This window comes from Musa acuminata, chromosome BXJ2-10 (genome assembly GCF_036884655.1).
Source record: "Musa acuminata AAA Group cultivar baxijiao chromosome BXJ2-10, Cavendish_Baxijiao_AAA, whole genome shotgun sequence".
Lineage (NCBI taxonomy): Eukaryota > Viridiplantae > Streptophyta > Magnoliopsida > Zingiberales > Musaceae > Musa > Musa acuminata.
In genome coordinates, this window is record NC_088347.1 from 26,631,987 (window position 1) to 26,657,802 (window position 25,816).

General features: G+C 38.8%; 3 protein-coding genes across 5 annotated transcripts; 2 read left to right on the forward strand and 1 right to left on the reverse strand.

Moving 5' to 3' along the window:
• The first annotated feature begins 6,642 nt into the window (after positions 1–6,642).
• LOC135624806 (tropinone reductase homolog At5g06060-like) lies at positions 6,643–10,157 on the forward strand. The gene is made up of 5 exons (XM_065128767.1): positions 6,643–6,858; positions 6,961–7,168; positions 7,242–7,458; positions 7,572–7,678; positions 9,724–10,157. The coding sequence occupies exons 1-5, from the start codon at positions 6,761–6,763 to the stop codon at positions 9,907–9,909; spliced, it is 816 nt and encodes a 271-aa protein (XP_064984839.1). The 5' UTR covers positions 6,643–6,760; the 3' UTR covers positions 9,910–10,157.
• A 1,047-nt stretch (positions 10,158–11,204) lies between these two features.
• LOC135624807 (probable pectin methylesterase CGR2) lies at positions 11,205–16,675 on the forward strand. Of its 3 annotated transcripts, none has more exons than XM_065128768.1 (7): positions 11,205–11,344; positions 11,749–11,911; positions 12,027–12,066; positions 12,238–12,279; positions 13,257–13,628; positions 14,838–14,893; positions 16,351–16,675. In XM_065128768.1, the coding sequence occupies exons 2-7, from the start codon at positions 11,786–11,788 to the stop codon at positions 16,495–16,497; spliced, it is 783 nt and encodes a 260-aa protein (XP_064984840.1). In that variant the 5' UTR covers positions 11,205–11,344; positions 11,749–11,785; the 3' UTR covers positions 16,498–16,675. The 3 variants fall into 3 exon arrangements, with proteins under 3 accessions (XP_064984840.1, XP_064984842.1, XP_064984841.1); XM_065128770.1 differs by having other exon boundaries at positions 11,269–11,375; XM_065128769.1 differs by lacking the exon at positions 11,205–11,344 and adding an exon at positions 11,400–11,548.
• Positions 16,676–18,675: 2,000 nt separating this feature from the next.
• LOC135624809 (uncharacterized) lies at positions 18,676–19,390 on the reverse strand. The gene is made up of 2 exons (XM_065128771.1): positions 18,930–19,390; positions 18,676–18,833 (listed from the first exon to the last, which is right to left on the reverse strand). The coding sequence occupies exons 1-2, from the start codon at positions 19,372–19,374 to the stop codon at positions 18,817–18,819; spliced, it is 462 nt and encodes a 153-aa protein (XP_064984843.1). The 5' UTR covers positions 19,375–19,390; the 3' UTR covers positions 18,676–18,816.
• Between the last annotated feature and the right edge of the window lie 6,426 nt (positions 19,391–25,816).

Sequence of the window (25,816 nt, forward strand, 5' to 3'; positions counted from 1 at the left end):
CACCACGGATAAAGAATAATATTAATAAAAAATATTATAATTTAATTAAAATTAGTTACAGTATTTTTCAATTGAATTTTTATTATATCGATTAAAAAAACATTATAACTCAATTAAAACATATTGTAATCAGACATATCGATTCTTGTTTAGTATCCTTCGTCATCGTCTGAATCGATATTCCTCTCTCCGAATGCTCATATTATAATCCTATTAAAAAATAATATAAAAAGTTTTTTTTTTTGCATGTTCTTATTCATGATCGATAAAAATACTTATTTGAAATCAATCAAAGTTGATAAACCTTCTTTGGCTATAATATTTTTGTATAGACTTGTAAGATTTTTATGAATGCATAAAAAAAACACTATAATCCTATTAAAAATTATTATAATTGATATAAAAGCCAAATTATATATACTGTATAAAAGTAACACTTTCATCTTCGGTTAATGTATTTTTATGAATATGTCAAAAATATTATAATCGTGTTCAAAAATACCGTATAAAAGTCAAGTTTATTACATGTTCTTATTCTGAAATGAATAAAAATACCTATTTGAAACTCCACACAGGATGATAAATTAATTTATTAAAATGTCTAAAACATTTGACGTTACTTCCATGATCAAAGTGTTCTGTGTAATGCATCCTCACTGAACCAAACACAAATGTTTTTATTTATTTATTTATTTTTTAATAGATTAACGATTTTAAACGTTATTGTTAAACCATGGAGCGATCTAGCTAAGGGCTCATAACCGAGGTGTATGGCTCAAGAGAGAGTTTGTTTGAATGAGGTATAGATATCGGTTCGTAGACTCGTTAGGAATTATCCGCGATGGAGATACCCGTACGATTTTATTTTTTTTGAAGCATATGAGTTCAAAAGATATTTTTAAGAATAAAGGAGACCCGATGAACTTATGAGCCGTTTCATACTCCTCAACTAAAACTAAATGACCTTATCAATTGGATAAGTTGGGTATATAAGTTATTAGAAAACAGGAGGTATAGATGTTCATGTCGAAACATAAATTAGCCGATGGAGTCTACAAACATGAACTGCAAGTTATCATGCATAACCGCACTGTTTGGCGAAAAGAATCATTAGTTAACTAAGATTTCATCCTTCGGTTTCCATATTTCATGGTCATCGTGTGAAACAATCATAGTTAACTACCATGGTACTAATCACCAATGATATTTGTGATAGAGTTCGGTGCATGTGGGTGGTGTTTGAAGGTATAGCTAATTTTACTTTGCCAAAGTAATATACACATCCATCGAGTTTGCTCTTTCTCTTAGAGATCGACTTGTTTTTCTCACATTAACAGGTGGTGTTTGCTGCACATCAGATGTTCTAAAAGCTATACCCATTCGTTCTAAAGACAGCTTATGGAGATACCATGCGAAAGGTTTTGCATGTAGGTCCAGACAACTTGTGTGCAGTGGTTTCTAAACTGTTGAAAGAAGAAGGTACTGAAGCATGGGGTGTGGAACCATATGATTTCGAAGATGCTGTAAAAGCTTTGTGCGTGTAGCTTACTGATATCTTCCCACTACCATACAGGCCAAAATCATTCTCCTCGTTTAGAAGATGCTGCAAAAAGCTTTGTGCGTCTAGACTGATATCAGAGGACTGCTGCAAAAAGTTTTGTGTGCGTTAGTTGACTGATATCAGAAGAATTCACTAAAAGTAAGATTCTAGATGGACAGAGCTCTCATGATGATTTATCTTAGACTCTTTACACTCATCTATAAATAAACATCATTTTTAGGGATTGACAATAAGAAAAAATAAAGGGCTTATTTTTCCTAACGATCTAATTTTTTTTTTTAAATTCACAGTGATTTTGGATTAAAGACGGTGATTTTACAAATTAAATAGAGATATTTTTTCAATGACATCAAAAGATACATATTATTAAATTAGATATAATCATTTGATTTTAATTCTAGCATAAAAGATTATTTTCGTATTTAATACAACATATTACATATTTTAGATATTAGAGTTCTTAAGATCAAATATATTAAATCTATTATTTTGTTTATGATACATGAATCATACGTATTTTTCCTTTATAAAGATACCTTTGAATTGAACCTTAACCGAAGAAGACGAGCTCGCCAGGGAAGGCAGAAAAAAAAAAAAGGGAAACTCTTTTGACGATCATTGAAGTATGGCGAGCGTCAACCTCGACCTTGAAGAAGGAGAAGGGAGCAGCGAGCGGAATGGTTTGATAGAAAGAATCAAGCATGTAACACCTTCCTTCCTTCCTTCTTTCATTCTTTACTCTGCTTCCTGATTCAGCACATTCCTCTCCCTCATCTACTGCGTTATCTGATGATGACAGATTACACGGATCATTCTCGATTGCACCAATCCATGTGTTCCGGCTTCTCTCACTGCCACGAAGGACTCTGTCATTTCCAAACTGAAGTGGTGCAAGCAAAACAAGTTACAGGCGTGCTTTTACGTTGGGATCATCCTTTACCCTGGTGGTTTATTTGCTGCACAAGGTAGCTACTACCTTCGGATGGTCAACTACGTCGCTCCATGTCTCACTGCTCTACCCGCTGTAACTCGATTCCACGAACACTTTAGAAATCTCGAGCAGATCAGAGACATTGGCGACAATTTACAGAGACTGGAACAGTCGATCAGAGAGTTATCAGCTTCACTTGATGGAGTGGCGAGTGTCGGAAGAACAAATCAAGTCGTCGAAGAAGTCGATCCAAACGGAGTTGGAAGATGCGAAATGTGCAAAACAAACCAACAGTTGGTGTGATGTACATCACTCCACAATTTCAAGTCATCGGATCTATGATGTTATATATCAACAGTTAACAGTTAGTGTCTTGCTATATTTTACCAAGTGAAACATTAACTTAAAATAAGGTTTTGATTTAAGAGTTGTAGTTAAGATAGGAGTTCCTGTCATCTTGGATTGATCCCTCTATGAATAGAAGGCTTATATAGTGCTCTCTATTTGATAAGTTATCATTTTTAATAAGAATTTTTAGTTTTAAAGTTATCATTTATGATTTCTTTATAGCCACCACCACTTTTCAAGTTATTTTTAAACAAACAAGAGGATTGATTATTTTAGTTTTGTAAGCATTATTACCTAAGAATAAATCGTAGAGACTATCAACTACTTTGACTACTGATAAAATTAAGACTTGATCATATTTCTATAAAATAAAGGGAATGTTACAAAGTAGAGTGGTTAGACGTGTTTAAGACAGGTGTGAGTTTTAGACAACACGCGTCCAAGCAATCTACTTTGTAACATCCCTTCGTTGCTCTTTGATTGGAATCAAATGGAGCCATACGCTTACTTAGATTGCAAGCAATACACAAACGAGCAGCTCTTATGCGAACGGAATGCGGTCCTAATTGTTCTTTAATTTTCTGTTCCTCGGTAATAATGCTAAAATTATGTTAAAGATGAGATATTTTCTAATCATTGATAAAAACAAATTATCAACAACGGATCCCTTCTCCCGCTCTTGTGGTCGAGCCAGAGCTCGCTACAACGAGTCCCTTCTCTCGTTCACACGGTCGAGCCCAAACCCACTATGATGAATCCTTTCCTCTCGCTGACACAATTAAGCTAGAACCCGATACGATAAGTCTTTCTCTCGCTTATGCGGTCGAGCTCAAACTCATTTCAATGGGTCCTTTCCTTCCACTGATGTGGTCAGCCATAACCTGCTACGACGGGTCCCTCCTCCCACTCATGTAGTCGAGCCAAGCTGATGAGTCCCTCCTCTCGCTCATGTAGTCGAACCAAAGGTCTACTACGACGGGTCCCTTCTCCCGCTCATGTGGTTGAACCAGAGCATACTATAATGGGTCCCTCCTCTCACCCATGGTGATCGAATCAAGCCCTGCTACAACAGAAGCTGCTAAGGTGGATCCACTCTCATGCCCATAGCGGTCGGATCAAGATCCACTACGACAGGAGTCACTAAGGTAGATCCACTCTCTCGCCTATAGTTGTCGGATCAAGACCCTCTAAGGTGGAGCCACTCTATCGCCCATGATGGTCGAAACAAGACTAGTTATGACGAAAGCCGCTAAGGCGAATCCACTCTCCCACCTATGACGATCGAATCGAGACCCGCTCTAATGGAAGTCGCTAAGGCATAGCCACTCTCCCGCCCATGACGATCAAATTAAGACCCTCTCACCCATAGCGATTGAATCAAGACTCGCTATAGTGGACTTATACTGATACTCCCACTCCCATGGTCAAATCAAGACCTGCTATAGCGGATTGATACTGATACTCTTGTTACGACGGATTGATATTGATACTCCTACTATGACATATTGATGCCAATACTCCCACTATAGCAGTCAAATTAAGATCTACTACGATAAAGCCACCACGATGGACTAAAATCAATTTTCTCGCTCACTCGATCGAGCCAACACCTACTACTATAGACTTACACTCCCACCTAGGTGGTAAAATACCTGCCTCTAGAGGTGGAAGAAGGGGCAGGACCAAAAGAAGACTCAATCTCCCATGTGAAAGGAGGAGGCAAAAATGGAGAAGGAAGCCCCTAGAAGCAGAGGGGGGGAGGGAAGGAGGAGGTAAAAATAGAGAAAGAAGCCCTCTTGAAGCAAAAGGGGGGTAAAAAAAGAGAGTGAATGAACTCACGAGCAAAAGGGGGGAGAATTAAGATAGAGAGGGAGTAAAAAAGAAAGGGGTCCCTTAAGTTAACACACATCTGAATAAAGAATTACCATAGCAAGAAAGCACAACCCACCCTAAGAGGCTTCACGCCAACCTCCACGATACCAACGATGACCCCAAAGATAAACAATGTGATCACGTTATCGTGCAGGAATGCATGAAAAATGATATCATTCGAGACCACTATTCGAATCTTCGAAAAACACTTTTATTAGGGGACGAGTGATAGGGATAAATCCTGGTACCCCCCCTCGCCAGCTTCTCTCGCCACATAAGTAACACATAAACAAAACCTCGGTAACACCTATTCCTTATGATCACCTCTTTTACCTTGACTTCCCGAAGTGGGCCCACATGAACCACTTCTCATCGATCCCGCAATTGAGAAAATAAACCTGACTCTACATTGATGGTGAACGACATAGCTTGACTTTACCATCTTTCCCTTCCGAATGAATGACGAGGGGACCACACCTCGCCTAACTCGAAGAAGCAAGGAAGCCCGATTGGAGGCATCATTTTGACAGTCCCCAAACGTTGCTTCTAAGAGTACATATTGGTTAGCAACCTACATTAAATGTTTTTGTCATGTGTGGTAAGAGGGATATTGATGGAAGCCCATCCACTTTACCCATTGCCTAGGTATAAAAGTCATGCCCTGAGTTAGGGCAAGCAAATAAAAAAAACTCTTTACTCTCTTAACTCATTGCTAATAATCTTGTTGTCTTTCTCCCCCTCTACTTTCCTGACTTAAGCATCGAAAATATCGAGCCAAGACACCCTTGATGCAGGCTTGTTGTACAAGTTCATCAATGTAACTTAGAGGTACAGCCAAAATGCTACCCAATAGAGGAGATCCCCTAGCTCCCAAACCAAGCTTCATCGCTCAAAGATTGAGCTGCACCTAGCGAACCGTGTCTTTCTACAACTTCCTTCATCTTACCCGTAATGTCTACTTTCCACGTTAGCTAGGAGGAGACATCATAAGAGACCTACACTTTTGACAAAGAATTAATCGGGCTAACTCATATGGTATATATGTGTTAACAATCATTATTTCAATTGTAATGTATCATTAGTCAATGTGATACAATGCTAGGTTTTCAATTGTATCAATGAGATTTTTTTAAAGATTGTAATACAATTAGACTCTATGAGAAATTGTGTTGTAGTAATTGCTTATCAATTGCGTTTTGATCGAATATTTCATTTTATAAGATGTTACTGTGTTTTTGCTCCCACTGTATTGTGTTATAAGTTATGATTTTATAGGGCTGTATTAGTTATGTTTTGATTATATTTCTCTATCAATTGTGACTCGATTCGATTATATTATTTTTACAATAAGTTGAAAGTACTTTCAACGAAAAAATATTATAACTTAATGAGAAAATACTGAGTTATCTCATAGTCATTTTAAATATTCTTCTTCAACAGCAAATCAAAGCTACTACACTATGGTAGATGCCACTGAATTATATGCATAAAAAAAATTGAATGGTGGATATATTAACCAAGTTACAGTATTTTTATCAAGAAAAATATTATAACTAGCTTTTTTAATGCTAATTTTGAATATTTTTTCTTCAATAGTCTATTAGTAAATCAAAGCTGTGCCAATCAATCTGCCAATGAATTCAATGATTCAAAAAATGACAAGTAAAACTTTTAATTAAAAAATAATTCTCTTATAATATTTTTATTAATATTATAAAACACAATAACTTAATGGAAAAAATACTGTAATTGGTCTATAGCACTGAGTGAGTTACAATATTTTAATTAATATCACAAAAACATTCAAATTCAATAAGAAAAATAATATTATTTTTGAGCCAAATTTTTGGATAATGGCAGAGATTTTGGGTTCAAATTTGATCTATTACTGGATATTATTTGTAGTTATCACAACCAAACGACATCCTTAAAACAAATTATTTTTTTATTTTTATAAAATAAACTAAATCCTCGTTTTTCGGGGGCAGTAAACGCAACACGGCGAACAAGCGACCCGAGAGAGGGAGAGCAATACCCGCCGGTGACAGATGGGAGACGCGGCGGGCAGCAGCAGCGGCCATGCGACCACGAGATGGTCTCTCGGAGGAATGACGGCCCTCGTCACGGGCGGAACCAGAGGAATCGGGTCCGTTTCCTTCTCCATCCCTTCTTCCCATCCTCCTCCTAAATCTTCCTTTTTCCTTCCCCCTTCTGAACCCTTGGTCTCCTCGCATTCCAATTCCCAAAGGCACGCGGTGGTGGAGGAATTGGCGGGGCTGGGCGCGTCGGTGCACACCTGCTCCCGCAAAGAGGCCGACCTCACCGAGTGCTTGAGGAAATGGGCGGCCAAAGGGTTTCGCGTCACCGGCTCCGTCTGCGACCTCTCCTCTAGGGAGCAAAGAGATCAGTTGATCCGGGAAGTTTCTGCGACCTTCAACGGGAAGCTCAACATACTTGTACGTCCCGGCTTTGTCTCGCTGTTGCACCTAAGGAATCTACAACTAAACCGTGTTACCTAATTTTCTACAGGTAAACAATGTTGGGACAAATATAAGGAAGCCGACTGTTGAATATAGCGCCGAAGAGTACTCATTCCTCATGGCCACAAATCTGGAATCTGCTTACCATTTGTGCCAACTTGCTCATCCTCTTCTTAAAGCATCGGGAATGGGAAGCATCGTGTTCATTTCTTCTGTTGCTGGGGTGGTAGCTCTAAGTAGTGGTTCCATTTATGCAGCAGCCAAAGGTATTGGTTAGTGATGGCTGGTATTCATATGCATTGATTCCTTTTAGTAGAAGCGCAGCAAATTGTCATGGTTTTCATATATAAAACACTCGTTAACAAAGTGCTCCTTTCAGCTGCAATGAACCAAATGACGAAGAACTTGGCATGTGAGTGGGCCAAAGACAATATTAGAACCAACAGTGTTGCACCATGGTACATCAAGACTAAACTAGTGGAGCATGTATGTTCCTCCTTGCCTATTCATTTGAAGTTATGATACTTATTAAGTCGTGCGCTTCTGAAAATTTTGCATTTTTATTGGATAATTAATATATGCATTGCATTGTGACAACACGCTTACACAGGGAATATTGACAATGTATAATTTACTTTAACTTGAGTGCTTTTGAGTGATTTCACATCGCCTAAAGTGCTTTAAACTCCTCTCATGGGAAAATATTCACTAAGATTTATATGGCTATTTGCAACTAGCTATTGGAGAGACATTTTGCAGTTTTTAGCTGGGAGCACTTTGTCAAAGCTTAATGACAGGAAAAAAATCATGTAACCAACTCCAAATAGTTGCAGCATTACAGCCTGTTGTTGTTGTAAGTTGTAACTGGGAGCACTGCTTAACATGGAATTTGACTTGTAGGATAAGCCACATAGGTGAAATTTAAGAGTTTGCTAAGAGGATAGAAACGAGTGCTCCTATATTGTCAAAATTTAGAGTATAGTTTGTCGCATAGGTTCACTAGAGAGTTATGAGTTTCTAAAATGTTGAGGAAAATTGTGTCCATTGGCCAAGGAAATGAATGAAACAAAATACAAAAGGAACTGTCATAGACTCCCAATAATATCAGAACAGAGAGAAGAAAATTAGAACAAAAGACACGAGTCAAGGTTTGAAAATTAGAACACAAGTAACAGGATCGACGATCCATTTCTTTGCAAAAGAATGATTTGAATCTGTCATAAATTCATAGATTGGTCATACAGTTACTTCAAAGGAATCACATTTTCTGTTGCTTACAACTAGATGAATGCTCATCTTTATGGTTATTTAAGGGTGTTGCTTCTGATACTTCCATCTAAATCATTTTTGGCCTTCCCTTATATAGATAGCTATTAACTTCTAGAACATCCTATTTACTCAACCCCTTTGCTTTTCTCTCTCTTTTTTTTTCATTTTTAATTTGACTTCCTATGCTCGAGTAATATTTTTCCAAGAATGGGACACAAGCTAAACAGCAATGCTATCTTCTTTGGATATTTTTGAAGCATAACTTTGTCGGCATTTGTTTTGTGAATTAGTTAGGGAAATGTTCCTTTTTGGTATTTTACATTATAGTGTTCTAACTAAAATGAAGCAAACATAAATGCTTCTTTTTAACTTTTTTCAATAGATTAATGATTTCAAGCGTTGCTGTTAAATCATGGAGCGATCAAGCCATGTTGTGGCTACGCTAAGTGAAAGTAGATTTTGCCAGAAACTCAATTGCATCTTTGATGACAATTTGATTGGATAAGTTGGGTATATAAGTTGTTAGAAAGCAGGAGCTAAAATTTTGGTTGCAAATCCATGCATTTTTTATTTGAATTGAGTTATCAGAAAAGAACTTGCATGCATGTTGCATTTAATACAGAATATACTCATATACTTTAGTTACTAAAGTAATATGCTTGATTCTTGTGGTTACTCTTTCTAATGTTTTTCTTGGTCTGACAATGGAAACAAATTAATCCTGTAATAGATGGTTTTTTGGTACTCGTTTTAGAATTGGGTTTCAACTAATAGGTTATGCAAATCTGGTGATGGAACATTAAGGGAGAGGAACAATAAACGTTCCTCATCTGTATAGCAAAAATTGTTCAATTTCTGTTTTCTTTATTGTAATGTTTTATTGGTATTATTGGATTAGAAAATAAGTACTGTATCATATATTCATGAATTTATATCTTCGTGGCCAATGAAACTCTATCTCATGCAACTTGTTTAGGTTTTTTCAAATATTACCATTTGCAATTCTTTTGTCATACAGAGATGTAGTTATGACATGTAGTGAATGTACTTGGAGATCTAATGTGCCACTTACAGGACAAGAAATGGAGGCTTCAAGACTGCATTTATGCTGCTTGTTCCATAACAATTGTTTTGATGAATTCACTATTGCTGCTTAGTCGGGACATCACATTACTGTTGCTGTTGTATTACCTATTATGCTCGAATCAAGATATCTTTCTTCACCTCCCTCCTAGGCTTCAATAACATCTCCTTTCTCACAGCTACTCAATGACAAAGATTCTCTGCAAAGGATAATTGATCGAACGCCCCTCCGCCGAGTTGGAGAGCCCGAAGAAGTGTCGTCGCTGGTCGGATATCTGTGCCTACCTGCTGCTTCTTACATAACTGGGCAGATAATTTCAGTCGATGGCGGAATGACTGTAAATGGCTTTTATCCAAGTGGGTAAAAATCAAGGCAGTGTTGGGCTTTGTTTGCTTCTCAGCTTTTCTTTACTTAAATCTGCAAATGTCGAACTGCTTCGATCATTTGAAGCGAGTAGCTCTAGTATCAAGATGAATTCATGTCTAAGTGCAAGACATGGTGCCAGTTTCTAACCTGCAATCCTTTGTAATAACTCTAGCTGGTTAGACATCTCCAGCAGCACTTGATGGCGAAGTAAACTCGAGTTATCTTTGTTCTGCTTCTGTTTTTTCAGTATAATTGTTTACATGCAGCTCGTACTAGCGTGAGACAATGGAATGGCATTAGAAACTGCATAATGATTAAATTATTAGATATCATGTAGTCACTACCAAATATTTTACAACATTATAGCTTGTTGTTGTCCTAACTTAAATACAGAGTTTAAATGGAATATGGATCATATAAACTTATTGGTGAACTTGGTCGAGGAGTCAGCACGACTCGATCTGATCCCGGATACATAAGGTTGCTCACGCGGAGAATTCCGGATACGCAAGGTTGCTCACGCGGAGACTTAGGAAGCAGAAGTGCATGTCGGGTTAGGTTGAGTTATGAGCCTTGTTGCTTGCTTCTTCATCGATAGCACCTGCACATAAGTTAAGGTTGAGAGGGGAGTTTTCCGACTGAACCCCTTTTAGGTGAAATATAAGTGAGTTTAATGTGTGAAAAGTCCCATTAGCGTCGGGCAGGTGGTGGGTTTTTATACCTGCAAACGGGGGTCTGTCGTATCCCGTATGTTTATGATCGTCGACCCTTTAAGTGGTCAGCTCATGCCTTTTGTGCGAATGTCAATTGATCTGTACGGATCGGCATCGAGCGATGTCGTCCCGAGCATTCCAAGGTGGCTCTGTACTCAACAGTGCCGTTCTGAGAGGATGGTTGCATCGTCTGAGTTCAAGGTGCTCCGATGTGGTCCGTCACATCGGTTTTGAAGTTCTACGTTGCTGTCATGACGGTGGAATGCTGCCAAAGGGTGTGTTGCCAAATTGTGCCCTATCAAGACTTAATAAGATTGTAAAATTGGATTCATATTAACAATCCAAATATATGACTTCAGTATTTCTTTACGACAACGACGATTACAATTGGTCATGGAAATATACGCTATTGGTAGAGTAAGAAGGTGGATTATATATATTGATCTTATATTGGATTGGCAAACACATTTCAATCAAACGCAAACATTTAAACCTTTCCGCCATAAACGTGCGCTGAATGGATTTTGTGTTTTTGTTTTTTTTAATCGAGTCGAAGAATGGTAAATATTTTGGACGGCTCTTAATGGACTTGATCGATGGTTGGGATGAGTCAGGGCTCCTCACATTTATGCTGCCCAATCTCGCTCTTGTTATCGTGTGGAAAGCTAGAAAGGTACGAACAATCGTCGAGCTCGGCCTTGGCCTTGGCCTTTAGATCTGGTAAGGAAGACTTCCGATTCCCCGTTTACAGGTCGCTTTATCTTCTTTCGATCCTCCCTAGGGTCTTGGTCGTCACTGCTCTTGGATCTGGTTTCTTTTGCTCGACGATCTCGCCCTGCGTTCCACACTTCACATTGTCGATTTCGATTGCTCGCTTGGCACATTGGATCCGCAGCGGATTTGGCTTCTTGCGATCGCGTTTAGGTTCTTGTCACCTCTGTGCAAGTCCATAGATCCTTCCCCTTACTTCTGGGGATGGAATTGCTCTGCTTTGTGTTATTCTTTATTTATTTAGGGAATTTGCGCCTATAAATTTGGGCTTGTTCGATCTAAAAGTGCGTGTGCTCCGCTCATGTTCTGCGAACTGTATGAGGTTGATCTGACGATTTCTTTTCCCATCATAGTTTTTGATCAGGCTTGCGGGATTGGAAGAACTGAAGTATGGCGTCGAGGCGAGCGATTAATCCATCTCGACGCGTGGCTGATAGCGGAAGCATTCCGCTCGTCAGCTCACTACATCAAAAGTCAAGGAATTCGCCCCTAGTATCTGTTGCATTGGTTATTCTGGTACGTCTTTTCTCATTTCAGCGTGTAATTGCTTTCTTAAGGAATATAGGTGCGCCATCCGCGGATGGGTGATGGAGAATTTAGAATCTGATGGGTTCCCTTTCTGAAATTTTAGGGTGCTTTACTTCTCATTGGTTACTCATTTAGAGGCTCAGGTACGTGTGACTCTCCTATCAAAAATTTGAGGGAGAATCAAGCATTTGATCCATTGTTAAGGAGAACCAATTGTCTATAGATATTGAATCTTTGGAGTCCTCTTATTTACTTTCATTTGTTGGCTAAACTATCATGATTGAACGAACTACTTTTCCTCCTTTGATGAACAGGTGGATTTGCTGGTAACAAGGAAGCTATAAATATTGGTCAAGGTACATAATCTTTTTTTTTTGTCATCTCTGTAGTCTTTCTTGAATTAAGGTAAATTTCTTGTCTGATTACATGGTTTTCTATGCATATTCCTCTCAAGCTGGCCTAAGTTCACTTTTCATTTAAAATTTATATATGATTTGTTGATTTTGAGAAAAACTCCACGGGTTGTAAATATGGTACTTAGTTCCTTCTTTTTTTTAGTTTTAACATGTGTTTTACTTTTATGTCAAACTTTTTGAACCACATACTCTCTACTAAACTTCACAAGGTCAATCTCAGGGACATGCAAGAAGATTGTAAGTCGCAAATTAATATGCTTAGTTACATGAAGTTAAAACATTTGTCCCACAATTAAGTATTTGAGTGTGTTGTATATCACTGAACTATGGGTTTATCTCTCAAGCTTTGTTTGATAGATTTAGGATCAGCTATATTGCACGACAAAAAACTGAGAAGATTAGATCATTGAAGTCTAATCAAACATTAGTGTCAACAACACTCTAAAATTAGATTAAAATTTATCGTTAAAGCAAGTATAAAACAGCAGGCTTTGTTTCAAAATCTAAAATGCTAGCTCAAGCAAACAAGGGAATTCACCTGGAACTGTAGAGGATTTAGAAAAATGGCTATTTCACATTTTCTTTTATGGGATAGATGTTCATATCAAAACATAAATAAGCCAATGGAGCCTATAAACATGAACTGTAAGTTATCATGCATAACCGCACTGTTTGGTGAAAAAAATCCTGGTGAACTAAGATTTCTTCCTCCAATTTCCATATTTCATGGTCATTGTGTGGAAGTGGAACAATCATTAGTTAACTACCATGGTACTAATTACCAATGATATTTGTGATAGAATTTGTTGCATGTTGGTGTTTGATGCTATAGCTAATTTTACTTTGCCAAAGTATATGCACATCCATATTGTTTGCTCTTTCTCTTAAAGATCGACTTGTTTTTCTCACATCAACAGGTGTTTCCTGCACATCAGATGTTCTACAAGCTATACCTATTCTAAAGAAAGCTTATGGAGATAGCATGCGAAAGGTTTTGCATGTAGGTCCTGACTCTTGTGCGGTGGTTTCTAAACTGTTGAAAGAAGAAGATACTGAAGCATGGGGTGTGGAACCATATGATTTGGAAGATGCTGATAGCAGCTGCAAAAGCCTTGTGCGCAAAACCTTTGTGCGTGTAGCTGATATCAAGTTCCCACTACCATACAGGCCAAAATCATTCTCCCTTGTCATTGTCTCAGATTCGTTAGATTATTTATCTCCAAAGTACCTTAACAAGACCCTTCCAGACCTCGCAAGGGTTTCAGCAGATGGTCTTGTTATATTCACTGGTAATTCTTCATACCAAAGTAAAACCTTTGCATGGTGTAGCATAGTTTTTGAAGTTATTTTGCTGTAGAAAGCACATAATAATGAATCTTACTGGTTTTTCTTGCACAGAACTGAGATTTTTGGTTATAATAAGATTTTGTTTTACGGACTTTGTCATTTACTCAGTAAGGGTTAAGTCAGATCTGTAGTTACAGGGACATATGAATGTAAAGGTCCAAACTTTTAACTTTATTTTATTAGAATTCATAACTTTTTAGCTCATCCTTCGTTTACTTCTTATTTAAGTAAGCTTAATAAAATTTTATGGATCACTATCTTAATAAAATTGTTTGATCGCCATTGTTTCTTGCTATTTAGAAATCTATAGTCTAAAATGACACTGGTGATTGAATTTTTGCCTTTAATAAGGTTCTATCCAATGGGAATTCAGATAAAGATATAATAGATGATTCAGAATATGTATTTGCTCATGTATGGTTTATCATTGGCATGAGCCCTAGTGTGTTCAGTTCTCTTCTGCTTATGATTTATTTTGTGCAGCATTAATTTAACTAATTATATTGAGAATAATGAGCTCTTCTTCAGTTCTTCCACATGTCATAGAAGATTTTCTACATGACCAATGGCTTAAAGGACCAAGAAAAAGGAACACACCTTTTTTGCATTTAACTTGAGCCATGGATCTAGCTGAAAATTGTTGTTAATGTTCCCAATATTTATATTCTTGTTCTTATTCATGCGGTAATGTGAAGTTTTGTATGGCAGTACTCATTTAAATATACTGTTAAGACACTTTTAAGGTGACTTGCACATACTTATTAGTAATCATTAGATAGGGAATATTTATATGAACTTATGCCATAAAATAAGAAAAGATTGGACAGCAAGCATACTTTGAAGATACTGGTGCTCATTCTTTTTTAATTTAGTAATTATATGTTTCATTTTGAGTTTGATAGCAAATCTTGTTTCTGTGTTTTCAAGTGGAAAAGCTTGCTTATTCAAGTTTATGAATTTTTTTTTACTACAAGTTTATAAATTTTGTCTAGTATATTTTAGCCATATAATGTCAGAATTCTATATAAATTCTTATAGATTCTTATGGCTTAGGTAAATGTTAAACTATTTACAAAGCTGTGTGATCTCTGAAAGATCCTTTAGTATTTAAGTATCTTCATATTTCTCATTTCATCATATAAATTTTGTAGGTTATCCAGGTCAGCAGAGGGCCAAGGTTTCTGAGCTAGCAAAATTTGGAAGGCCGGTATGATCTGCAGTTAATATATATATGTTGCCATTATCATTTTGTAGGAATCTACAATTCACATGATGTGGTTTTCTTGGACTTACTGATGGTTGTTTATGCTTTCTATACTTTATGCATGTACTAACTTCACATTTTATTTGTTTTTCTTTTCATTTTACCTTTTTTTTACCATCAACCATTTTCCCTTTGAAATGCATCATTAATTGGAGGTGGTGAAGAGTAAAGTTTTAAAAGGAATGACACTTGCTGGCCCTTGTTTGGTCATAGTTGTTTAAATATATATACAAATGATTTTCTCTATATCATGTCTTGACCCACTATTGGTTTTGTTTGAAGGCCAATTGTTCTACCATACAACTTACAGAGAAAGGATAGATTCTAATTTTGTATAATCTCTTATTGTTTAGTATGTGCGTCTAAGTCTCAGGAGAGTCAACGATGACCAATAATACCAAGCCATAGTATTAAATTCTGTAGATTCTCTGGCTATTGCAATTGGGTTTTGTTGAGTAGCCACCATAGATTATATTTAAAGAGAAACTCCAATTGGTTTTCTCAAATCAAACACTTTCTCAGCATCACAGAGACTATTCCTTTTGCTCCTTAACATGATGATATAGGATTGGATTGGGAAATACCCATCTCTACTAGTTTTTAGGATGAGACCTTGGAGGCAACAATGAAGAACACTAGAGAACCAACATAGTTGTAACTGCATGTGAAGTATTCTACTGCACAACCTCGAGAAAGAGAAGATTTTATGCATATTTTGGTCATAGAGCTTTCCTCGGCCTTTCCAAGAGAGAGCGAGCTAGTCATTGCAAAATAGCATATTTGTGGAAGAAGCTACAACTCATGTTTCCATCATTGAAGAAGCAGATGCGTAGGGGATATGTGCAAAGCTTGAGTGAAAAATTGAAAGATACACATGGTGGGAGATTGATCTCATTTTTGGGAAAGAAAGGTTGGCGGTCGACTGCTCCATTTTCCTCATGTGTCAATACCACTTAAGCAGATTCTAGAAAACCCCTGATTTGCCTGCATTTCCACTAGCATTTCACCTTTGTATCTGTAAAAATATTTTATCAAACTCAGGCTCACTCTTTGATCAACCTTAAATTTATTTCCCCTGCAAATATTTACACTGATTGTCCATTAGCATACCGTTACATTTATGACACCTAGAAAAATCATATTAGTTTACATCAAGTTCCTGACAAATATCTGATTGTTTCTCTCGGTAGCACCCATCACATTTTCATGTCTTCCAATCATAGGTGTTTATGGTCCAAAGCAACTGTCAGGTGATGGTTCAACATTTCTGCTTCTGTCACATAATATATATGTTTGTAGTCATTCTAACATTAGATCAATTTGTTCAAGTGGCTAAATTTGGTCGTTGTTCCATTGCAGTTTAAGATTATTACAATTCTGACATTTCACTTCATGGGCAGGCCAAATTAAGAAGTTCATCTTGGTGGGTAAGATATTTCGTTCAGACTGGCTTGGAAGAGAACGAAGCTGTTATGAAGAAGTTTGAGGAAGCTTCAAGCAAGAGTTCTTATAAACCAAGCTGCCAAATTTTTCACGTCAGCTCATAGAAAGCATCAAATTTTGGGAGGCCTCCTTTACTAGAACCGAATACTACGGTGTAGATCTCATTTGTGACAGACTGTTGCTGGCTATTAAATTTGGTTATGTTAATTGACACTACTTCCTCAAATTGTAGATCTTCTATTTTTGTTATAATTAAAATGATGGAATGCTATAATTGACTTATTCCTGATGTGTACAATTTACATGAAATCTCTTATGTTAAGTGTCATTGTGTCGGTTGACGATGCACAAAACATGCTACAAGAAAGGTTTTGTTTCAGTCCTACTCTTCTTTGTGTAGTAGATTTATTTCAGTCCTACTCCTGCGACGTGCCGCCCGTCTACCACCGCGATGTCAAGTCCAGCAACATCCTGCTCGACGAGAAGCTCAACGCCAAGGTCTCCGACTTCGGTCTCTCCTGTCTCGCCGAGCCGGGACTCGGCCACGTCCCAACCTGCGCCCAGGGCAGCTACCTCGACCCGGAGTACTACCGCAACTACCAGCTGACGGACAAGAGCGACGTCTACAGCTACGGGGTGGCGCTGCTCACCTCCCAGAAGGCCATCGACTTCAACCGGGGCCCCGACGACATGAACCTGTCGGTCCACGTGCAGCGCAGGACGGGGCGCTCAAGGAGGCAGCGAGCCAGGTGGAGCTGGACACCATGAAGGCTGCGGGATATCTGGCGATCGAATGCCTCGAGGAGAGGAGGCAGAACCGGCGGTCCATGAAGGAGGTGGCGGAGGAGACCGAGTACGTAACTGGCATTCTTGAGGCGGCCGGCGTGGAGCGGCAGAACAGAGCCAGTTGATCTCTGATGCATCAGATTTGACGTGCAGCTCGAACAGGTTATTAAGATCAAAGAATCGGTCAGTACTTTGTCCTTTACCGAATGTGTTACATCTACATACAGTTTGCCATCGATTCAGTCGTTTTCTCGTGTTGATTGCATCTCCTTTTCCTTTGGATGGAATACCATTTACGATTCGCAATAGCCTATGAAGCATTGCAAGGAAAGAAACTACCATTACAGACAGGCTCTTTAAGATACATGCTCAAACATTACAAGAGAAGCTCGCCACTCCATTGGCACCTAATATTCGAGCTTCTAAGACAGTGACATACATGATTAGAACCAAATTACAAGCTCCGGTGCATACAGTGGTGCTAGCGTCTGCGTTAACTGGTGGTCGACAAACCTGAGGTACTAGGTGGCGGCTATCCATGTTTGGGTGATCGGTGCATCTGCATTGCCGGAACCGGTTGATGATCAGGGGGTCTAGGCGCGCGTCTGTGGTGCTGGCGGTGGGCAACCATGATGAGGAGGTCGTCTGTTGCGGCAATGCGGGTGGTGCCAGTGATGATGTGGTTCTTCTTCATGAGTTGGTTTCGCGTGAGAGGGTGGTGGTGGTTGGCCGTATTGTGGTGGCTGTGGTTTGTGATGAGTGGGCGGCGCATATCCACGACGAGGCGGAGGAGGCAGCTGCCCGTATGGTCGAGGAGGGTATTTATAACGAGGCGGCACTTTCTTCGGTGAGACTTGTGGTTCTCGATAAGGTGGTGGTCGTCTTTCATGGGGCAGTGGCCGGTGGCTCCACTGCTGCGGCAGAGGTAATTGTGGTGTGGCGTCGTGGGGTTCCTCTGCACTGTTGCTGCCATGGGACAGGGTGGTTTCCCATAGAACTCCTACCAGTGCTGCTAATAAGCAGAAGCATAAAGCTTCTCTTATATCGACCTTCCTCCTCATCTTGCCTGTCCTCCCCCCTCTCAACGTGATGGTGTCGTTACAGCAGCTCGTGCTACTAAAACCTCCGCTACAGTTGCACTCCGAGGAAGACAGCTGACGCATAAAATGAAGTAAGCCACGCCTTCGTCTCTATCCTATGGACTTGTCGGTGCAGACGGATAGCTGTAACGCATGCAAAGAGCAGAGAGAGGTGGCACGTCCGACGGTGGCCACGAATGGGATGCAGCTCTCTCCACACACAACACATGCCCAATCTCTCTGCTCCAGTATTGCGTGTGGCATGCTCGATTGCTGACATGGTGTGGGTGGCTCACATCGATCAGAGAGACTGTTAACACCCTAATCGAGTCTTCTCACATCGAAAGTAAACTAAAATCAAATACTCCTAGGACTGTTTTCACTCCCAATTCCAGCTATTGTAGTTTACTATGAGAGTTCATTGAACAGAGTCGACATCTTATTGCATTTCATATGATTCATCAACAAGCACTCACGAGCTACAAATCACACCAGCTTGCAGTTCGAACTCCACTCCTTGGGATCGCCAAGTTCTCTCTCTCTCCACCTCTCCCCTCCTCACGGCAGTGTGTAATCTGCAGCAAATTCCCATACCAAATAGTTAGCAGAGGTACACCAGTAGAACAGACCGAAGAAGGATACACTCTCTCTCTATCTCTCCACCGACTGACCTCCACATTTGTAGCCCACCGGCCTGTCCGCGAGGTTGCAGCGCTTGGGGATGGTAACGGCGATCTCGGGCTTGACGCCGGCATTCTTCGATGTGGTCGACAGCATGATAGCGCAGAGGCAGATGGGGTTACGGCCGAATCTCTGCACCGCCGCGCAGCACCTCCCCGGCACCACCACCTTGGCGTCCCTTGTCGCCGCCCCGCACGGAGTCACCACCTGGAACGCCACCCTATCCACGGGCACCCGGCCGCACTCCCCCGCGCCGTCGGCCCTCTCCATCCCCGCGATGCCCGCCACCGCCAGCAACGCGAGGAGGCAGAGACGCTTCATCGCGGTGTCCATCTCTTCCACGCACCACGGCCAGCCGGTGCAGGGCTTTATATGGAAAGCGAAGCTCCCAGTGGAGAGCTGCCCGATGCACCGAGCGCAAGTGGAGGCCGCCATTACAGTGTTGACCGTACAAGAAATGACCTGGAAACTTAGCGGACGCTTCACGCTTGGAACGTCCAGTCCCATCCTTAGACTTCAGACTCATCGAGGCTACAGAGGTCAGTCAACCTTCCCTATATCATATTCCAAACTGGGAACGGTAAAGCATCACTTTCTTCTCCGTTTCATGGAACCTCGCGTTTCGTGATCGGAGAGGTTTGTATGATTCCGTTCCTTTGCCTACGTAGGATTTGTGCTATCATCAACCCATTGCTATCGATCAGCTGTGCATATTAAAGGTTTGAAGAGAGAACTACAAAGGGATGAAAACACTTTTGAGTAATTGAGAACGTTGAATTTTATGAATTTTTAATTTATTAATGTATATAATTTTCTATAAAAAATTTCAGCTATATGAATAATATTTTATTTATACCTTAAAATATTTTTTTATATTAAATCATTATAAAAAGCTCATAAGGCTATAATTAATGCAAAATTTTAATTTTTTTATGTTATGACTAATTTGAACGATTTCGTTAAAAATAGATAATCCTTCGAGCAAATATTCTTTCCGAATAGGATTGTTCTAAAGATGTCATCACGTCATCTTAATCAAATTTTCTTTTAATTCGAAGACTTCTTCCTCTCACGTATTGATAGTCAAAAAGGAAAGGAAGCTTCACCAACAAAACGGAGGATGGAAAGCAAAATTAAAAGACCCAAAAATGATGTGGAAAACGATAAAAAATGAAGATGGAAAATTAGTCTCTTGTGGGTCGACGTCAAAGTCTCGATCGGAGAAGGGATGCAAATTGCGAGAGGTGGGTTCACGTCAAGTCCCAATAGGATGGGTGGGTTCACATCACATCAACGTTTTAATGTTCATTCACATCACATCACATATATCATGGAATTGTGCGCTTCAACACCTTTCGACGACGATATCATTTCCATGGGATTATGTTTCCACTCATTCGGAGGAAGATTTCTGACGCTTGAACGTTCTTACTCACTGAAATCCTGAAATGAAGATTAGGATCACTGATAAAAGAATATATGAATATTTCATCTTAAAAACAATGGAATGAGAGCGTTATATACAACACCTCGGGGAAATGATGAGCTTTATATTGATTATGATGATAAATGATATCAAAACATGTCTACGAGGGATTTAAGTAGAGAAAATATTATCGATAAATATGATCAAAATTATCACGTGTTGTTAGTAAAATTTTGAGTTCCAATTAGACCTTCGTAAGGTCAATTTATCATTAATTGAAACTCGTGATTATTGAGATGTTCCATCGAGATGATACATTACCATACTACAAATTTTTCGTGTAGGACAAGCTTAGCCGCCTCTAAATCCTTGTGGAAGAAGGTATTGAACTTTAGCATTTGCTATCCCTTTCTATTATATAGTGTATGCACATTTTATTAGTAAGTTTGATCATAGGAACAAAGTTATCTCTATTCATTAGAAGCTTACTCTTCCGACAACAACTAAGGGAAAGTTTGCCCCATCACATGGGGAAGGAAACATGCTGTCAATACAATGTTTACATCATCCTCTGAGTGATTAATTTCATGCAATTGATATATGCTCTTGGAGTGAAAAACTAGTTCTAAGATGAAAAATAAATACGATTTGAGAAAAATATAGAAAAGAAAATAAGATATTGATAAAGAGTACTTCGCTAGATACTCATCATCTAACACATATGACTACCATATAGTATTTATAGTTGAAAAAAATGATAAAGATCATCCTCCACCCATCACTCATGTGGACAAAGTTCTAACACAAACAATTATAGGTTATTCTTTTCTTTGTCACCTACATAGGTAAGAGGTTAATGATTAATTATTGGAGGTGGTTAAAAATTCTCTCTTTATAAAATATTTTATTTTACTCCTTTATGATCCGATATAAAAGTTCATCTTAAACCTAATAAAAAAAAAATCATTTTATTGACCACTTATATTCATACTCATACACCTTGGATTACTAATTTAGGCGTCGAAGAGATTAAGTTGGAAAATCTCTTTCAATTTTGATCTTTATCCAAGTGGTATATCGAGAGTTCGATATTTTTTTCTTGAATTCACCTCAAACATTCCTGTGCATAGGGGTCCCAATACTGATTAAGATATCAACGATTTGTTCTCGTGATATATATATATATATATATATATATATATAATAAAAACTAAGTATGTGTTTACAAATCCATTGCTCGGATAAAGCCAACTGCTTTTATTCTCAATAGCTTTTTAAAAGAAATTTCTTCGTTGCTTTGAGATATATTTCTACATCGATAGATATAGATGGCTGATTCGAGCAAAGCTTATTAGGTTCATGTCTCTTGATTTATCGTGATGTCAACCACTTGTTGCTTCTTTGCGTGAAGGTTTCTCCGACAATCCTCATGAAGATATTTTTTTATAATTTGAGAGAATGTGGTAGAAAATTTTAATATTTGAGTTGAAATAGGTGAATGTTGATCTCTTATCAATATCATATAGGATAGTTTTTATAACACAGTTGAAGAGAGACTCCATGTATCATTTATATGTTACTATATGTAACAACAAGATGACTTGCGATGGGATAATGACACCGACTAGCTATGAGAGTGCCAGTCTTACAAGAGGGACAATATCTTTCGTACAAAATGGTGGCTTATGGTATGAACATAAATTTGACAAGAAATGTGCACCATGTTTGGCTCATAACCGGTTCTATTATCATATCACGATACATCGTTCTTTCTCTCGAGTTAAGATGAGAGTATTGGCATGACAGGTAATATAATATTTTAGCGTCAGAAGAGAGTGTTGTTTAGGAGAGCAAAGGGTGAGAAAAAAAAAGATAAAGTATAATTGTTGATAGGGAAGGAAGTTGTTGTCATTTTTCTCGGTCCGACGTGGTTCGAACTCATATATGTAAGGTTATTTAAGGTATATCTAAGATGAAAACATCAAGCTCCCAAGGTATTACCTATACGGAGATCGAGGTTAAAAGAGATTTTTCGATCATATTTTTCGGATACAAGTTAGTAACTCGAGGTATATGAGCGTGAATGAAAGTGGTAAAAAAAAGTAACTCCCTTCTTTATTGTGTTGATGACAAACTTTTATATATGGCTATAAAAAGATTAAAATATTTCATAAAATATTATATGAAGAACAACATTTAACTACCTACAACAATCTTCTATTGACTTCTTGTCCACATGAATGATTAGGGGGGACAACCTATAATCACTTACATTGCCTATGTGAGTAAACGGGTGAACGAAGACCTCTGTCTTCTCCTTCCACCTCAGATATTATGTGATGGTCATATTTTTGATGAAGATAGATTGACGTTGTAATCTTTAACATTTTGTTATTCCTTACGTTGGTTGTGATATTTCTCATACCCAATTTATGATTGGACTAACATTTTTAACAAAAAAAAAAGGAAAAAATTAGCGGATACAATGATACAAAAGCATAATCTATTAAAAAGTTGGTGGCTTTTTATGTTCTTAAACAATTCATTTTTACAAAAGAGATAAATATTCTTCGTCACGGATACTGACGCGGTTGAGTTACGACCAAAACAATTGCGGTAGGTATGTCGACATCGTTGCGTTCCTCATGGCAGTCACTTGCAGGCACCTCAAGGTTCTCCTCCCTATTCTGTTCTTACCCATCCCAACCTTCACTTGTTTATGCGAATCCATTGGAGTGATGCATCATCATCCTGTGTGCACCAAAACCTGCATGTGATTTCCTCTGCTCCATCTTTATAAAAGAAGTCTGCGTGTGTGTAAGCTATTTGCTGTCATATCTGCTATGTCATCATCCATTCGATACAGATCTTTTCATTGAACATGTTCAGATGTGATTACATCTTCCGAGGAGGCCACCTCGAAGCAGAGGCTCGTAAAGAAGTCCAAAGATAACTATTTGGATCTGCGATTCTTACTGTATGAGATTGAGTTTGACTCCTTTTGTTCTTGAAGGACAAGAAGAGCTGTTAATAATGGCGTTTGATATCTTCGATTCCAATATCCAACATCTGTCTGATGAATTGAGAATCTGCTTTCATTAGGAAAAGTATGGAGCCGAGGGAATACTCGACTAACTATTCGAGCACTTCTACAATGGTCATTACGGGATTTACTCAGTACACTCCCCCTCGTCGGATGGCCGAGTCACGGGAGAAGACACACAACTGCCACTATGCACCTGCGATGCCTATTCCTTCACCAACATAGTCTGCCCGACCACCGTACGCTCGGTGGGGAGACAGCGCCCGGAGCTGCCACTGCCACCTTCTCTGCGGAGAGAACGCACATGGCGCCTGACGCACACCACCTGCTCCCTTGCAGGCGTGCCGTGTCTCGTCCTCCTCTCCACTGTTCCTTCTTCTCCGAGAGAATCCTTCGGCGTTTCGTTATCCGAGGGAGACGTTGACGATTCAAACACGCAGACCGCGGAGGTCAACGAGGAAAAAAGTCTTAGACGCGTTCTTCCGTAGGTACTGATAATAAATAAATGACAGCCTTCTTCCTCCGCCGTTGCAGCATCGCCCGCTGCAGGTAGTCGTCTAACGGCAGCAGCAGGCCGCAGCCTCTCCTCGCCCGCGTGTGAGAGAGAGAAGAGAAAGAGACGCCCGCTACTGACATCACGCTTCAAGAAGTAAGCGAAGCGCGCAGAGCTCGTGAGAGGGAAGAGTGGAGCCAACCGGCGGCTCTGCACGTCCATAACGCAAATAAATATTTAAAATAAATAAATAAATAATACATATATTTTTAAAAAATCAACATAAATATGAGTGAATTCTCAAAAAAAAAAATCAAAGTTTTAGAATTTTTCACACTGCGTCAATCATACACATTGTCCAACTCAATTAGCTTGACATTATATACTCCCTTATGAGTATATGTGAGATTGATAGTAATACACTTATCAGATCTTTACAAGTCAATCTTAATATTGACCACTTTCGATGTGGGACTAATAAGGGGTGTTACATCTTTAATCTGAAAATATAATTTTACTCTTATCATTTTAAAAAATTCCTACCAAATCCTATTTGCTCGTTGCGCTAATCCTAGAAATATCCTGGTCTCACCCTCCTTCCAACCTTTATTGTTGTTATTGATCGTGAGAGTAAGCTACACCCTTCCTTCTCACCCATAGTTTGTCGACGAGAGGAGGGTAAGGTTCTGATTGTCGTTGGATCCTCAACCCTTCACTGTCATCATTGGTCGCGAAAGTATTGTATAGTGGCATCTATGCTCTTACTCACGTGATGTAGTCGCTTACTCTCTTTGCTCACGTGAGGGTGATGTGGGCTATTACTGGTTGTGAATATGCTATGCAACACCTTTACCTATGTAAGGGCAACGAGGAACGCTTTGTCACTAGTCGAGTAAGGTATAGAAGGGGCCATTATGCCTTCATCATTAGATGGGTTTGATTGAGAAGGTTGATGACATGATTAGGGGTTGGGCAGAGGATTGTGATCGACGAAGATAGGATGGTCATTTAAAAAAAATTTCATATATTTAATCGTATGAAAATATAATTTTACTCTTATCATTTAAAAAAATTTCTATCGAATCCTATTTGCTCCTCCAGTTATACTAATTCTAGATATATCCTTGTCTCACCCTCTTTCCAACCTTTATTGTTGTCATTGATCCTGAGAGTAAGCTATACCCTTCCTTCTCACCCATAGTCGTCGACAAGAGGAGGGTGGGGTTATGATTGTCGTTGGACCCTCAACCCTTCACCGTCATCATTGGTCGCCAAAGTATTGCATAGTGGCACCTATGCCCTTACTCACATGATGCAGTCGCTTACTCTCTTGCTCACGTGAGGGTGATGTGGGCTATTACTTGTTGTGAATGTGCTATGCAACACCCTTACCTATGTAAGGGCAATGAGTTTCGCTTTATCACTAGTCGAGTAAGGTGTAGAAGGAGCCATTATGCGTTCATCATTAGATGGGTTTGATCGAGAAGGTTGATGACATAATTAGGGGTTGGATAGAGGATACGAAGATAGGATAGTCATTTAAAAAAAAAATTTATGAGAATTTTTTAAAGTTGAAGATCTATTTAAAAAAAAATTAAAATTTAAGTCTTTTTCGAACATTTATCTCAGAGTTATTTTCTATCCAAAAAACACTCGTTGTTAACTTTATCATGAAATACTAAAATATTATTATTAAAAAAACATTTTTTAATAAATAGAAAGTGTTAAGATATAATAAAAATATTTATCAATTGGACTAATGGATATCTAAAAAATCTACTTGAATAATTAATCTTCATTTGAAGGAAAAAAAAATCCACCCTAATCTTTTGATTTGAAGAATAGGTAAAAAGGTGGGAAGGGGAAGGAGGTCTGCATCTTTTTCTGCCCCCCTCCTCTTTCCTATTAATTATTA